This window comes from Episyrphus balteatus, chromosome 2, assembly GCF_945859705.1.
Source record: "Episyrphus balteatus chromosome 2, idEpiBalt1.1, whole genome shotgun sequence".
Lineage (NCBI taxonomy): Eukaryota > Metazoa > Arthropoda > Insecta > Diptera > Syrphidae > Episyrphus > Episyrphus balteatus.
The window spans coordinates 4,086,238-4,103,963 of NC_079135.1; the positions used below are offsets into that span (position 1 = coordinate 4,086,238).

A 17,726-nucleotide genomic window follows, 5' to 3' on the forward strand; every position below is an offset into this window, starting at 1 on the left:
TTTTATAAATTTCAAAATTCGACGCGAAAAATTAATAAAAATAATTTTTAGTTTAAAAAATAAATGATTCGAATTTATTGAAAAACTCTAATACGATAGTATCTACCTATTAGATGTTTGACAGTTAAATATAAGGATCTGTGAAACCAAAAAAAAAAAACATTTTTTTAAAACCTAATAATTCGTCAAAAAATTGGAAAAAATGATGAAAAAATTCCATTTTATATTTGAAAGTTGAATAACTTCGAAAAGGGGCGGTTTATCAAAAATTAATAAGAGTTTTTTTGCGAAACCTTCAATTTTATAAAAGAAAATAAATAAATCTAGCCTCTTTGATAAATATTAAAAAGCTATAAAATTCCACTCAAAAACTTTATCTTTGCCATGTAAATCATTTGGGAAATAGAAATCTGCAATGCGGCAGTACTTAATATTAATATTAGGTATTTTTACAGTATTTTTTTCGCCATTTCCAACAATATTTTCGATATAACTATGAACAAAAAAAAATAATTTTTTTTTTTATCAGTCTAATAAATATAAAAGGAAAATAATTTAAATATCGACATTAAGCATTACTTATATTTTAATCTTTGATTTTTTACACCTTACCATTTATATACTTTATACTAAGATCAATTAAATTCGTCAGTGATAGTTTTTTTTAAACAATTTAAGTTTTTCTAAAAAACAAAAAAAGTTACGTATACGCCACAGTCATCCACCTTTATTTGCGGGGACTATTTTGATTGCTCCCAAGACATATCGCTTCAACTAAAACTTCAATTTAATTCAATTATGCAAAAGCCAAAGCATCTTATCATATCCTTCAAAATGTCAAAACAAAAAAGTAAGAAATATGTTCTTTTGTATATGAACATTTTTATTCATAAATAGTGACCCAATTCCTCCTACACACACATTACCTGCTAGTTGATTCCAGAGATATTTCATCCAGAATTTATTCTTGACATCTTTTGTTTCCCATCAGAGAGTTCCACTACTGGCAAACATATATAAAAACAAATCGTATCCATCATCAATTCATCATATATCACCCCTTAGTGCTCAATGCTCATATATATTTGTACTTTCGAGCTACAAAATACCTTTTCTCAGTTATATAGTGGCATAAATAATAAAAAAAAAAAAATAAAACATCAAGAAGTTATCCGTTTAGTAGAAGCGTTTTGTGATGCTCACATCCATACTTTTTCTTTTGAATCGAGGACGAAAAATAAAAAATACAGAAAATAAAGGAAGAAAGTACCTACACATAAATGATGTGCGAAATGATTGTCTCACATCACTCAGAAGAACATTTCATGGCACATCCACTCACTTTAGTGTCAAAGGACTCTTATGATGACGATGAAGACGTTCTAACCAACAACCGTGACTATGTTTTTCTTCTCCACTTTGACTTCAACACTTTTTTTTTTCTAGCGCACCGTATCGCTATCAAAATAATAAAAGAAAAATAAGGCATATTCCCATCGCCATTCACACAAAAAAAGTGACTGAGGGTAAGTCAAACAGTAAGCAGGACAACAGCATAATGACAACAACGAGGCTACCCAAAAAAAAAAATAAAGAACGACTTAAAATAGAGTCCTGAGAAAACTCTGACAACTGAAGACTATGACGAAGAAGAAAGCAATTCCAGAATCGTTTATCCGCTGCACGTACCGAATCTATAGAGACACAGAGCTATTCTTTCAGTGGCACGCTCCAAAATAAATACATTTTTTTTTCTGTTTCCCCATATCCTTTGAAAGCCAATAGTGAAAATGATAATGATGATAAAAAATACTGGCAAAATAGTTTTGGTCGAAATAAGAAACAAAAACAACAACAAATGGAAAAATGATGACAACAGCCTTTAGTTTCTTATTTAACTCAAATATAGTTGCTCACAACTTTTTCTCTATGTCTCCGTTAATCTTGTCATCATCATCATCATCGTCATTGGTAGTCTTCGTCATCCTAGAAAGACGAGCGTGATGAGTTCAAACACACAAAATGAAAGAAAGTGGAAAAATAGATGAAAAAAAAAGAAAAAAAAAAAAAACTAACAAGACAAAGGACACACAAGTCGGTGAGTTTTCTTAAAGGATTTTTCTCAAGTATCCTTTTCTTCAGTGCGAAAACTCCAACTGTCTGAGGTCATTGTAACCGTATATTGTACTTGAGAGGATTGTTTTGTTTGCAGGTTTCCCTCACTCTCTCTGAACAATCCTTTTACTTTATAATACTTGTATGGTTCAGAGAGAAGTAAAAGGATATCGCCAGAATTTAATTTAATAAAAGTTTAGGAAGCCAAGCAAAAAAGTCATTACATGATGGCTGGCTCACTAGCTCACTGGATGATGGTGAAAGAGTGTATAAAAATAAACTAACTCATCTCATGTGTGCGAACAAATCTGTAATAAGAGGGTCAATGTAGGACTTAAACAAGGACATTACGTGGAAACTTATTTCAACGGAGACAAGGGAGATGAACAGATTATTGTAGGAGTAATACGATTACCTTTATACCTACCAGCAAGGGGTTTAGATATAATTTTTTTTATATTAATCTACTTGGAGAAAAACAAAAAGAGTATAATATGGTTTTGATTCTTGGCTTGGCTTGGCACTGCGGGTTCTGATTTTGTTTTGAAGTTGAATTATTGTTTCCCGATATTCTTAAAAGGTTCTTGTATTAAGTATAGAGGATAACTTTGTCTACGAACTTCAACAGCTAAAAATTTGTTTAGAAGTCCAGAAAATTTTGAGAAACAAACTTTTATAATTATTTAATGGCTCTTTTGGGTTAGGTTAGTCCATCAGACTTCTTTTAATGTGTGACACCAAACGAAAACAAGAACTTAATTTATAGTATTCAAGCTTACTTAAAAAAAAAAAATGCACTTTAAACAAGAGATACAAGACAACTTTAGATTTCGTCTTGAAGGGTGTAAGATATAAGAGTTTAGAGGTTGCGATCACCCTTTTATTAAAAAAAATAAGCTCTTTTAGATTTTAACGTTTTTAAAGCTTAAATAATTTTTTAATAGAAAAGCTGTTTGAGTAAAAAGTATCGAGTAGGTATGAATAGATCCACTGAATTGATATTGATTCACTTACTTCAATTTTTCTTTTTTCGAAAAAAAAATATTTTTGACTACTTCCCAGGCTTTTATATTGCTCAATTCTTTTTATATCGATAAAAAAAAAATAATTTTTAAAAAAGATCCTACCAAAACAAGTGAAAGAAAAACGGAGGAGATTAGGTACTACATTTTGGGCCCGAAATTTGATAATAATATTTTGTAGAGGAGTTAAATACAATCATTTTTTACTGTGGGTGGGGAGGTTGTCTATCTCCCTCGTTCAGGCGGGAGAGTTAATTTTCTAAAAAATGACTTAAAAAATAAAAAAAAAAAAATACACTAGCCCAAAAAATTAAGGGAACAAAAACAAAAACGTGACTTTTTTAGTGATTTTCGATAGGCTGTATCTCATCCCTTGGTTTATCTTAAATTTAAACGATATTTATCAATGTTCAAATAAACTCAAAAGAATTTGATTTTGCTCATAAAAAAAGTTCAAACAAGTAAGTCATTTAGACCTGCTTAATTATAGTGTTTTATTTCATCTCAAAAGTTCAAACGCTCACAACAGAAAAACTGTTTGATAAATGAATCTATAACTTTGCAAATTAATTTAAAGTATTTTAAACTTCAATAATTAAGCCTCGATTTAATCTTATCATCCCTAGAAATAAAATAGCGGTAAATTTTCTAAAAACCCGAAAAAATACCTATTTTGATAGCTTTTCTAAATATTAATCTCAAAAATAAGAAAGAATTTTGTTTAATAAAGCAAACTTAAAACTTTGTACAGAATTGAATGAAGTTTTTAAATGTGTCCTCGAATATTCTGTACAGTGATCCGTTGTTGAGATATTAATAGTCAAAGTCAAAAGTACGGTTTTTGGTTTGATGACTGATATTGCTGTCTAAAAAGATCGTTGAAGTTTGAAACAAAATGAATCTAAAAGCCAAATAAATAGCCTTTCTAAAAATAATAATAATAATTTTATCAGAAATAATTTTCCCACTTTCTTAACAGAAAAGTAAAACAAATAGAAATTCGAAAATTTTGGTTTTTGAACAGTTCCAAAGATTTAGCTATTTTACCGTTAGAAAGAAAATATTTTAACATTTAATCCTAAAACTAAAAGAATAGAGCTTTCACATGCTTTTTATTTTGTCATGATCCGATCGTTTTTTACTGAGATACAGCTTATCGAAAATCACTAAAAAATCACGATTTTTTTTGTTCCCTTAATTTTTTGGACTAGTATATATAAAAACAACGGCAATACTTACAGTTATGACTGATACCTTTTTCAAAAGCTAGAACTATAAACTTAATTCTAATTTTTAAACAAAGTTAATTCAATCAGTTGTTTTTGAAATAATCGATTTAAAAGTAAGAAATTTTGAAAAAAAAGTTTAAAAAACACAATATACTATTTTTGTCGAGATTGTGGATTGCAACACAAAAATGACTGATAATCCATATGTTTTAATGCTTTCAAGTTTTTGAGAAAATTAAAAAAAGAAATCTAAAAAAAAAATACATAATGTAGATAGTAAAACCTTATACATTGTTTTTTTTTTTTTTTATATTTGGAAATTTGTATAATTTCTCTAAAAGTTCAAATTTATGGTCTATTTGTGTTCAGAAAACTCAACTTCAAATGTCATTTTTTGGTATGATATTTCGATTGAAATTAAAAATCAAAAATAAGGTCAGCTTTTTTCTTAGTTCTAAAAAATAATGTAAGAAGAGTTTTCAACTAGGTACAACATATTAAATAACTGTTGGTCACTGTGGTGTATGAGTAATTTTTTTTTTGCTATAAAATAACCTAATTGTTAATAAATAATTTGACTATTTATTGAAACCAACTGATCAATTCTGATTTTTTAAATAATGTTCGGAGAAATTGTATTGTAAGGTTCTTCTCTCTATCTGTCTGCCTGTATAAGGAGCAGTTTAAACGAATGGACCTATTAAAAACAAAATTGGTATGTAGCGTTTATTGGAGACTCTCCAGACGGGTTTTTGGAATAAATTTTTTTGGACCAAAAATATAAAAATATAAATAATGGAACCTGTCAGTCACATACAAAATTTGCAAATTTGGAAAATTTTATTTTTCTTTAAAACGGCTCCAAAGATTTAAAAAAAAAAGTTTTTTTTTTTGACAAGGGCTATCTTTCAATGAATTCAAAAAACATTTTTAACGGTACTAGCCAAAGAACTATTTTTTTTTTCAAACGACTAATTCAATTTCAACGTTTAAATAGTTCTAATATAAATAAAAAAAAAACATATAATTAAAAAAAAATATTTGTTGATTTTTTTGTTGTAAAATATAATTTTCGAACATTGTTTTTCTGAAATTTAAAATTACTAACTCTGTTGACTCTAACGATTCTGAAATTTTTTTTTTCAAAAAATCATTTTAGTTAAAGAAATGAAGTAAGTAGCAAATTAGTTTTTGAGCTCAATTTCATTTCAGATGTTCTATTTTTCCTTCCAACACCGATTAAGAAAAAAGAAAATGTTTCACCAAATTATGTATAAAAAAACTTTAAAAATTTTAGAGCAGTCGTGCTTCAAAATATTCTTTGGGCTGTTTAAAAAAAATGATTTTTCCAAAAAAAAAAAATTGTAAATAATTTCTCAAAAATAGAATTAATTTTTTTACTAAACTTAATTTTTTTGAGGAAGGTAGAGTCAATTAAGCTAATAAGTCCCCAATACACAGACATTTTTATGTGACCGGTATTGTGTATTTTCAAAATCTAAAGAATCCTGTCAATATGCTTCTTGTTGTACTTGTTCATCTTTTATATTTTTTTTTGTAGGAATCGAGGAAACATAATGAGTTTTATAAAAAAACGCATAAATCAAAATAAACAAATTGCATAGAAAAGTTGAAAAATTTTAAGTTTAATTTAAAATGATTTAAAATATTCACAAAAAGAAAAAAATAGTTTACAAATCTAAATACAAAATTAAATTTATTCGAAAATTTATATTTATATATATGTATACCTAAAGTATTAAAGTATATTATATATTAAATTGCATTGCCTCTTTTTTTTTCTCTTAAAAAAAAAAAGATTAAACATTTGCATGCATAATATTCGCTTTCTCTTATAATCGAATAAAATTTAAATATAATTTTAATTTTAAAATAGTCATTTTTGTTGTTTTTTTTTTTTTAAAGAAATTTTTCACTAATAAATTCCTTCTAATAATTAATTTATAGTTTTAAACTAAAAATATTTGAATCCTTGGTCAATGAAGTGATAAATTTTATATTTTTGGTTGGAAAAAATGTAGAAAAGAAAAAGAAGTATTGAATTCCTGAATATTGCCCAAGGATTTTTGTACTCTCAAACACCACTGTTAAGTTGTCTCATCAGATTCTTCTTGTTCGCCCTGTTCACTGTCTTGGGTTGTTGTCTAAAATATAATGGGAATTTATTACCATCAAAGGATGCCACAAATATTTTTTAGCAAGGACACTCACCTTTTTATTTGGACAGTCGGCAAATAAGTGGTCTTCGCTTTTACACAAATGGCAGCGTTTTGGTTGTGGTCCCAGCTCACATTTGGATGCTATGTGATTTGCAAATTCGCCGCAATTGTAACAACGAACTCTACGGTATCGTTTCTTTGGCCTTGGGCGGAATGTACTTCCACTGCAATCGGCACCTTCTCGTCCTGACACTCGGGTAGCCTCAAGACCACGTTCGGTAAGCTGGCATTCAAATTCAACGTCCTCCTGTTCGCCCAGTGAACGAAAACCGGTCATCTGGATGATACTCTGTGAGAATTGAAAGAAAAAAAAAAATCAAATAATAAATTATCCTTTTTTTTGTGTAAATCCTTTTTTGGGTGAGCTCGTCTCTTTTACCTGATGTACAAACACTTCCTGTCCGCCGTCATTGGGCGTAATGAAACCCCATCCTTTTGCCACATTAAACCATTTGCATTTACCATAGCGAACTCCTTGGGTTTCCGATATGCTGATATCTGTATAGTAAGCAAATAGAAAAGGTTTTACAATAAAGAAATATCATACACGAATAATTGATATAAGTCTCGTCGTCCTGGGAAAGAAAGGATATCTAACAAATCCTTTCACCCTTCAATGACTTACTCAAAGATATAAATCTAAAGATCGTACATACAAGAAAGAGGAACCGAAAAGAAACCATGAAGAAGGGATCAGTCAACTATGTCAGCAATGTCAGGACTTGGGACCTTTGACCTGAGTATTGAAAATCCATTAAGAAAAGAAAAAGGAAAACCTGATTGGTGTCTTTGTTATAAATTTATATTTCTAAATTTATTATTCTTCGAAATGTTAGATGTTGAAATCAATTTTCGTGAACTTTTTATTTGTAGACCTAATACCTACTTGAAGAAATGATCTGGCTACTTAGTGTTTGCATAATAAATTGAATTTTAATTTAAAAAGAATTCAAATAAAAAAAAAAGGGTTTGTGCAAACTACAGGTTTCTTTATAGAGTGAGGATAATATTTATTTTGGCCTGGATCAAAATCAAATACGTAATAATTTTGATTTTAAGTAAACATTAGATAATAACTGAAGTAGAAGATAGCAAATAAAATTTTTTAAAAAGTGTGTGTGAATATATTAGGTAAATTGCTTAAGGGCATGTTAAGTTTCTTAGAACAGCAAATGAAAATATTCTAGAAATAAATACATACATGTTTTCCAAAAGCTAGTTTTTGAAGACAATCATTGATGTCCCAAATAAATAAAAATCTTTCGACAAATAATATACTCAAATATTCACCAATGTGTTTTTTTTTCAATAAATAAAAATAAGGCTTTTGACTGTTTTATAAATACTCTAGTTAATTTCGTGTTTTTGTGGGAAATTATAGCCTCGTTGTTTACACTGAAAACAAAATTGTTTTGAAGAGACTTACTAAATTGAAAACTGAGATTAAAACCTTAACCTAATTTTACCCATTTTTTCAAAATATTTTAAAGAAAAGATTTACTGTAAGTTTTGGTCGGGAAAGGTCTAAAAATTCCTCTGGAGACTTAAAAAAAAACTCTTCACAGTCAATATAAAAAAGAGTATTTAGGCATCTTTTTTTATCACCTAACCATTTTATTAGGAGGGTTTAAAATGTGAAAGTAGTCTTGTACCAATGAAATATAAAGTTAAACCTAAAAAGAAATATTAATCTAATCTAATATGAAGTAAGGATTTAGAATTTAATATAGTGGATATTGCATGGATCACTTGTATGGAAATCTTGTAGCCTCGTATGACATATCAGTTAAAAACCAAAACAAAGATCACACAAAAGCTGTACAAACTATATTTATTCTTCTTTTGAAGCTTATAACATAATTTTTAAATGTTGCTTTATCGAAATAGTACACCATATCTTATATATAAAAGAGAGTTCGTTAAGTGTGTGTGGCCGATAAACTCGCGTTTGGCTGCTCCGATTTTGGTAATTTTTTTTTTGTTTGAAATGTATTAATAAGAAGATGGTTTGTATAAAAAAAAAATTATACTTTTTCTGCCATCTTTACATAGCTGTCAATTTGAACGACAGAAAAAACACTCTCGCTTTTTAAAAATTTTAACTAAGCTTAATTTTTAAGCAAATTTATTAAGACAGGCTTTCAAAATAATGATAATCGTTTCAAGCCTGATTTTGAGTAAAATAAATATTTTTCAACGATATTCAATTTAACTTATCGTGGTAAGTAGTAAAAATATTAACAAAGACAGAGTTTCAAAATAAAAACCGGTTTTTTCTTTAAGTGGGACTTTGAAAGAACTTATAGTTTTAATCAAAGGATTTTACCGAGGTAAAAGTGATTTCCGAGAATCGCTTAAAGCAAAGTTAGTATAGGGTATTTACCGTTGCTGTTTTGCAATGAATTTTTATGCGTATAGGTTAATGGTTTGCAGAAATGAGCTAAACCAGATTTTGTTATGTCGTAGATTTTTTCATCAATATGTTGTGGATTGAGAAAGAACGGGATTCTCTAAATCAATACCACATATTTTTAAAGATTTAAAACTGCTGTTGAAAATTCAAAGGCGAAGGAGTTTTGATTCCAATGATTCCATCAGATTTCCTATTTGATTTAAAGCGTCTTCTGTTTTAAATCTTTAATAATATGTGGTACATTCTGATTTTTCAGTTTTTTTCTCATGGACAACTTTATATGTTGGCTGTTCGCGTGTAGGAAAACCATCTGGTCAATTTATATATGCAAAAGATATAAAAACAAAAAATGTTGTATATCAAAAAGCATTGTAATAAATTGGTTAATGTTAACTACAATGGAATGGAAGCGTATTGGAATCCCGATTTTCAATATCGCGTTTTTTAAAATCCCGAAAAAAAATGTTTAAAATCCCGTTTTCAAAGTACTGTTTTTTTTTAATCCCACTTATAAAAATCCTGTTTAAGCAAAATCCCGTCTCTGGAAAGCCTGCTTTTTAAAAGAACGTTTATACAGCAAATCCCAATTCATAACTGCTACTCAATATGGTACACTATCAGTATTACCTATCAGTTCCTCAATTCGAAAAAAAAGAAAAAAAAAAAATGCATTGAAAAAAAAAAATTCAATGGAAAATTTGGTAGGTAAATATTTTTTTTAATAAAGCTAATGTAAGGTCAAGTAGTCAAAATTGTAAAAAAAATTTTTATGAAAACTACATATAGTAGAGAGAAGCTGACATAAATCTGTGAATAGATAACCGCTTACTCTTTTTACCTGCTCTATAAGGCAAGGATTGGTTTCGTGTCGAAACAAAATTGGAGGTTTTAATCAAAACCAACATTACGATGATGAAGAAGTCTGAAAAAGTGGGTCTCGCGGCGATTTTTAAAATAAAACACCTTGTGTTGATTCCAAAAGCGGGGTTATAAAAAGGGGAGTTTAATAAACGGGATGATAAAAACAGGATTAAAAAAAAAAAACAGAACTAAAAAAATCCGGATATTAATGGCAGCAATTTAAAAAACAGGATTATGAAAATCGGGATACCGGTCCCAACCCGATTACAATAAACAAGTTCTCTTTTTTCGGTTTTAATTTATTTTCAAACAGGTTTAATTCTTTTCAAAAGTGCACTCAGCGGAGCGGGTGGGGGTTAGCTAGTTTTTAATAAATATCACCAATAGTTTTTAATTGGCAGATGTTAAAAGTTAGTTTTTTTGAAAATAAGCAAATTTGTGTTAAAACTACGAAATTTAGAAAAAATATTTTCGCTAAATAGACTAACGGGGTTTTATTTTTGGATTTTAGAAAAGTGAACAAAAATAAAAAATATTAGATAGTTTTTTGTTTGAATTATTGCATTTATATACAAAAATAAATTATTTTAACTTATTTTTTTACTCCATAAATTTCGAAATAACTAAGTAAATAATGAAGATATTGAATTAAAAAAAAAAGGTGTTTTATTATAGTTAAAAGCAAGTCGATTGACATTATTAATTTTAAAATTTAATTTTGGGTTATTTGGTTATTGGCTTACTTTTTTTTAATAATCCCTTAATTTACTATTTTATAACAAAAAAGTCATTAACATAGCAAATAGTTATGTTGTTGTAAAAAGGGCCTTGCAATGATTGACATTTCGAAGAGAATTTCTTTCTTGCATAATAGAAAATTCTAAAAATACCAGAATTTCTGCAATTTCTTTTTTTCAAAGATATTGACTTAACTATAAGAATTGTTAGAAATTTTCGGACTATGACAAATTATTGTGAAAAAATTTTCACTCTGTTAAATTCGGCAAAAAACAAAAAAAAGTCGGGACCAAGAACTTTGTAAGGTGATTTAAATTGATTTTAGTGTCGTGAATTCAAAACTGTTTACATATTTATTCTATCACGTCTAGTTTTTGAGCTACACTCATCACTGTTTTCGCTTTAAACTCTCAAAAACTTATTTTCAATAAATTCTTTTTGATGTTTATTCAAAAATATATATTTTTCCGTAATATGTTGCTTTTTTTAAGTCCAAATCAGAAGACGCAAACTGGAATTTGGTTCAAAAAAACATTTATTACTTTGAAAAAAAAAAACAAGCAAGATTTTGAGGTATTTATCTTAAATTTCTTTTTTCAATATTTTGAAAAAAAAAAAAAATAAGTACCTTAAGGACGTTTTAATATGGCGTTTCAAAATTGCATAAGTAGTTTTGCAACAAAAAAAAAAAATAACTTAACGGTGATGCAATTTGACGTCAAATTTACCCAAAAAAACACGTTTTTGACCTGTTAATATTCATGTATTTCGAAAACTTGACGTGCCAGTGAAATTTTGACTTTGGATTCGGACTCAGCACACAAAAATCCTTTTGAAAAGTAGGGTTTTCCTCCTGCTCTACTTTCGTTGCCGATCAGTGTTATTACTATTTTTTAATTTATTAGTTTTTAGGGTGGTCTATGTATTAAATGAAATCAAATGAAATGATATTTACAGGTCGTTCTGGGTTCTTATAATAAATACAAAATTAATCGACTTAATTTCTGAGTAGGTATACTTTTTTTAAGGTTACATACAATAAGTCTATGAAGAAGATGAAAACGTAAACAAGAATTTCTAAGACTGCACTTTTATGCAAGATTTACTTAAGTGTGTGACAGTGGTCATAACTCTTTAAACTTCTCACGCGCACTATATGAGAGTTCACATGAACTTTTTCATTAAAAAAAAAAAAAAAAAAACAATAACGAAAAGGGGCAATAATAACAACAATGAAATCTTGATAAAAACGAAAAAAAAAAAAACAAATTCAACCGATAACGGTATATACTAGTTATGTCAAAAATATCAAAGATATCTTAAAAATTCCCGAAACCTAAAGATAGATCCAACAAAAAAAAAAACTCAAAAAAGATAAAAAAAGATCATGAAAACCCTGCAATAAAAGATAAAAATGTGTTGTCAGTGCCTTGTTTTATGTACACGTACATTTTTATTAGATTTAGATTAAAAACAACAACAAAAACTATAATACTCCTACAAATCATTGTAAATTCCGATTCCCATTCATAAAAATCTTTTGGGCTGACATGTGAACGAAGATAACACTTGGAATTGGGAATGTATAAATTCTCACTGAGAAAAGAAAAAAAAAAAAAGAGGTTTCTAATGTTGATCTAGCACAACATGTGTGTAGGATATGATTACTTTTAAAGCAGTGATGGTACATTTACTTAAAAAGTATCTAATTAAGATGTTTAAGAATTTTAATGAAGTTTACATCTGTAATTCAAGTTGTAAAAGTGGCTCTTAGTAACATTTTGGATATTCTGCGGATGGTTTTTTAATCTCCAAAACTTGAAATTTTTATTAAGTAAACACATTTTTATACTGATTTTTCATTAAGAGACTAAAATTTAACGCTAATTTTCAAGAATTTATAAAAAAAAACTCCAAAAATTTCTTAAATTAAATTATTAAAATTTTGTTCAAATAACATCGCTGTGTTTGAGTAAATTTTTGAGAGTTACATTGGGTCAATGACGCCACATCAACGCAAAAGGGAAGAAAAACTTGTTCTTCTCAAATTTCATTGAATAGTTAATTGGGGTTCCTATACAGAAAAGCCAATCTATTTATGCGTCCTTAATTTAGTTCGATTTATGTTTTTTTTATTTCAATTATATTTTTTTTTTTGTGGGAAAAAATTGAAATAATGTGAAATATTTCCGAAAAGGGTATCTCTCCACATCTTCTAACAATTAAAATGCGATGCATAGAAACGTCGCTCATAATAATTATGTTACACTTGAGTTGTTAATGACAAAAAAGAAAGCACATTCATTTTTTTTTCGAACTCCTTATACTCCTATCATCATCGTGATGTGCAACCTTGAGAATCTTCTTTTATCTTTCTATTTCTATGTTCTTTGAATATTTTTTTGATCCGGTTTTTTTCCTTATTTTTCTGCTTGATTAAGGTCGTTTACATGACCACTTTTGTAAATTTACATCGTTCATTTGCATTGTTTTCGGTGGTGAAAGAAAAAAAAAATAAGAATAAGAACAAAAAAAAAAAAAAAAGTTGTTTGGGGTTGGTTCTTATTGGATTTAGGGGATATAATCAAGCAAGACCACAAGAACATTCATCATCATCTTGGGTTGTACTCGTGTTTTTTTCTTTACAAAAAACAGGTTAGGTAAATGTAAAAAAAATTTGACAACTGTTTGGTTACTTAAAAGATAAATGTAAAAATAAAAACTTAAGCAAATGAGAAATTGCATGGATGAGCAATAACAAAGATTTTTTTTAAAGTAGTCGGTTTATACTATTGTGTATGTAATGTTTTGACATTTGAACAGGAGTAACATAAACTGCAAGAATGTTGTATGGAGAAATCAAACTTTACCTAAATCAAACCGAAATTTTGGAAGACTTGTGCGACAGATACAATTTTTTTTTCGAGATGATTTTCGAGACTTTGTTGATCGATATTTAATATGATAAGTCCATTTTGAATGTTTTTTGTGAAACCCACAAAAAGTACACTGAGGAAAAAAACAACTTAAAATCAACGAAAACCACGTTGATTCAACTATTTTTCGGAATGATTTTGCGTTGAAGACGATATATAATTTTAAAATCAAAGTAGAAAATAGTTAGTTTAAAGTCGTTTGCCATTGTAAAACATCTTTAAATCAAAGTTGTTTCAACTTTAAAAAAAGCATCAATTTATTAAAAAAAAATGAAAAAATTGGCAGCCGCTGGGGATCGAACCTACAACTCTTGGTTCACTAGACGAATGCTTTACCAACGTGCTATCTCACTGTTGGAAATAAGGGTGATAAAATGCAACAAAAGCTGAATCTGACAAAAATAAAAAAAATTCTTACGTTGTTTCAATGTTATTTTAAAAGTGTTTCATGTTAGTTTTTTCAACATCAAATCAACGTTGAACATCTTACATTTTACGTTGCGGTTTTTCCCTCAGTGTATGATTTTATTTATTTTTATGAACTCAAATCTTGATTAATAGATACTTTGATATGTATGTGTATTAGGGTGGGTCAAAAAATCGAAATTCTTTTTTTTTTTGATTTGGTACTCCGAAAAATCGATTGCTAGACCGTTTTGCTTTACCCGTTTAGAAGATATTCGTTTCCAAACCAATGCCCAATAGTTTTCAATAGTTTTCTTATGACCCGTATGCATTGCGATTTGGATTTTTGACCTCAAATATCTTTAGAATAGTTAGATTAATGAAAAAAGTTAACAAGACCTTTTTTGTGGAGCAATGTATTTCCTACAAGAATAGGTCTTGCGATTATTATAATTTTTCAATTTGTTACAAAATTAAGAACAAAAAACGAATTTTTAAAGATTTTCTCGATTTTTGGACCTCAAAAATCTATTAAACGGTTAGATAAACGAAAAAAGTGGATAAGGCCTTTTTTGTAGAGCGTTCAATTTCCTACAAGAATATGAAAAGAAATTTGCTAAAAAGTCAATTACTAAAAAAATGATTTTTTTTTGGTAGAAGCTTGATGTAAAAATTGAAAATTGAAAAGTGGAGGACCTTCCCATTAATATAAAGAGCTCATATTTGGTGTGTATATTCTAGAGGTGTCTAGCAATCGATTTTTTGGAGTACCAAATCAAAAAAAAAAAAAGAATTTCGATGCTTTTGACCCACTTTAATGTGTATGGATATTATTTGCATTTAAAGTAAAGATCAAGCTTGTTAAATACAAAACAATATGTTTTGAGAAACTTTTTTTTGAGCAAATGGACTTAAAATGTTTTGGAAACAAACGATTTAATTGTTTCGAGGTTTTTTTTTCTACATTTTCAACATTCTTTTTGTTTAATTTCGAAATTTAAGTATAAGAAATAATGCAAGTGAATATAATTCGATTCTGTTAATACGTAAAGTGCTCAACATTTTGCTACTTTGTATATTTTGTATTATTATATTTATTTATAATTTTGTATTATCTCTGGAAACGAAATCACTCATTAGAAATGTCCCATTAAATAAATTCCTATTTTAGTTCATTTAAACTACCCTTAGGTATTTACTGGCAAACTTCTTTGGTAAAAGTAGTACACTTAAAGATTGCATCCTATAGATTTTTTGTTTTTATTACAAATCAAACTTTAATGCCAAATTCTACCACTTTAATATTGCTTGCCAATGTAATTGGCTTTGCTAGAAAAAAATTGTAAAATCAGTCCTCTCTCGATGTTGAAAGATTACTTTTTTTTACAAGTTAATATTCAAGTAAATTGTACAAGAATAAAAACGATTTCAACTTTTGAAGGACAAAATTACTTACTTTTTGACCTACTTATGCTAAATCAGTACTGCATCAAATGATCTATTTCAACACAATTGAGGAAATTTTAAAAGCAATATTTTCGGAAACCATAAAGTCTTCAAAGACGGTTTTAGGGTCCGATTATAATATATATTTTATTAGCTTTAATGCCGTGTTACATTATTTTCCAACAACTAGTTCTTAAGAGCTAAAATTAGCAAAGACTGAAAAATTCGAGTATTTTTTAACATTATAAGAATATTTCAAAAATTTAAGAATATAAGACACTTTTGTCCTAAATTAAGTATGTTCGTTGGGTCATAACCGGAATCAACTCTGCCAAAAAGCAAAACTACAACTACCATTATATTTCACACGACTTCTCTGGAGGTTTTTCAAACATTGATTTTGGAATAATTTTTTCAAAATTCTATTTTTTGGATACAAAATTTTGAAAGGCGATAAGAACACAAAAAATAAGATTTATTTGATCAGCCTATATAAAAAACAGCTATGCTTTTATAAAAGAAAACAGTAATAATTATATTACATCGCTTAAGAGCAATTTGTTTATTAACACATGAAACTGTCAATGATAGTCAACTTTTTAATAGTTGTTCCCGCTTAAAATTAGTGATGGGAAACATCGATGGTTAGTAACTGAATGATTTGAACTATCGAATAGTTCATTCATTCATTCATTTATTCATTCGAATAAAAACTATCGAATAAAACTATCGAATAAAAACTATCGAACAAACTATCGAATAAACTATCGAATAAACTATCGAATAAACTATCGAGTAAAAACTATCGTATAAAAAAACTATCGTTTAAGAAAACTATTTGAATGAAAAAACTATCGTATTAAAAAACTATTCAAATGAAAATAGTAACTAAATGAATGAATGATTTAAAACTATCGAATGAATGAATATTTTACAAGTATCGATAGTTTGATAGTTTTTATTCGATAGTTCCCATCACAACTTAAAATCACACAATTCTCACACCTCACGCGCTCTATTACTTGCAACTTTTGGGTTGAATTTTTGTCAAAAAATTTATTTAACTTGAGCTGAATTAAAATTAGTGCAATGACAAGGTGCCTCACGAATCAAAATAGAGAAAACACCAAAGTTTAGTTTGGACTAAAAGATGTAAAAAGCTAAACCTTCACAATGTCAAAGAATAACATACAAAAATATGATACATTCTTTAGCTGTTTTATACCTTTTACTATTTTTTATAAACACTAAACAGAATTGAAGTTTTAACATTTTTTAAACAAAAAAATACTTTCAAGAAGCTTCGTGCAGAGCACTGTACTTGAACATCGCCATTTTAACTTATCAACGTTGGTTATGGTATTGCGAGGGTGGTTTTTCTTCCCACAAATACTACAAAAGCATGGTTTTCTGAATAAGGGTAGTTAAAAAAACACCCAACAAAAAACAAAACGCCCTCAGTCAATTCGCCAAGAAGTACTGTCGTTTGATTGGTACATAAAATTGCATCAAACTTTTTCCAAAAAAATTATCAAAACTAAGAATATTTTCACTTGTTTTTTAAAGAAACTAAAAAGAAATATTTCGTAAATCACCTTTTTTATTTGTATCCTTAAATAATGCATCAATTTCATCGACATCTTCTCTGTAACTTCTGTCACGTTGTTGTGATTGTGATGATGATCCACCATCATCATCACGAGGTACTTGTTTATCACCTGTATTACTTGAACTCGGCGATGACATATTAGACAACTTTACTTGATTTTTTTTCTATTTTCTATTTTTTTTTTTCTTCTCTTACGTATTCCCTTTGGGTTTAAGGTTTTTTTTTTTTTTTGTTATAACATTTGTCAACAACAAGACATTATCCTTTTGTCTATTTTTCTCTAACTTTTTCTTTATTATTTTTCTTCACTAGCCTGCGACGACCCACAAAAACACACTCTCAACCTTTATGGAATGTTAGGTATGAAACACGCACTTTGTCTAGAATAGAAACAAAACAACACCAAAAGATGGAATAAAAAAAAAAATAATATTTGAATCCTTCAAATTCAAAAAAATCCGTATAACAACTGCTCTGTACTCTGTGTACCGAATTACAACACTGACACACATACACTGTTTGATGTTTGCAATGATCAGGCCCTACAATCCCATATTTCCATCGGATAGACGAAAAACTATACAAGAACGACCTGCCCTTTGTTGTCGATTTCTACTCTCCGGATGTGAGAGTTTCGATATTTGAAAAAAAAAATACCAGAAAGGTCCTAGAAACTATGATACCCATGAGGGTTCGAGACTCGAATTGAAAA

The 17,726-nt window shown here is 28.3% G+C and overlaps 1 protein-coding gene across 1 annotated transcript; it reads right to left on the bottom strand.

The window, feature by feature from the left end:
* Window positions 1-6,363: 6,363 nt before the first annotated feature.
* On the bottom strand, window positions 6,364-17,151 carry LOC129912631 (protein lin-28 homolog). Its single transcript, XM_055990961.1, has 4 exons — window positions 17,001-17,151; window positions 6,986-7,104; window positions 6,599-6,895; window positions 6,364-6,531 (listed from the first exon to the last, which is right to left on the bottom strand). Exons 1-4 carry the CDS (start codon window positions 17,149-17,151, stop codon window positions 6,475-6,477), a joined length of 624 nt encoding a protein of 207 aa, XP_055846936.1. The 3' UTR covers window positions 6,364-6,474.
* Between the last annotated feature and the right edge of the window lie 575 nt (window positions 17,152-17,726).

Bases quoted from the DNA above. Each gene is read 5' to 3' on its own strand.
- LOC129912631 (XM_055990961.1), bottom strand. From the start codon at position 17,151: ATGTCATCGCCGAGTTCAAGTAATACAGGTGATAAACAAGTACCTCGT. The intron at 6,896-6,985 runs GTAAAAGAGACG...CAATTCTCACAG, and splicing joins AGGAAGTGTTTGTACATCAG to AGTATCATCCAGATGACCGG. The intron at 6,532-6,598 runs GTGAGTGTCCTT...ATTATATTTTAG, and splicing joins CCGACTGTCCAAATAAAAAG to ACAACAACCCAAGACAGTGA.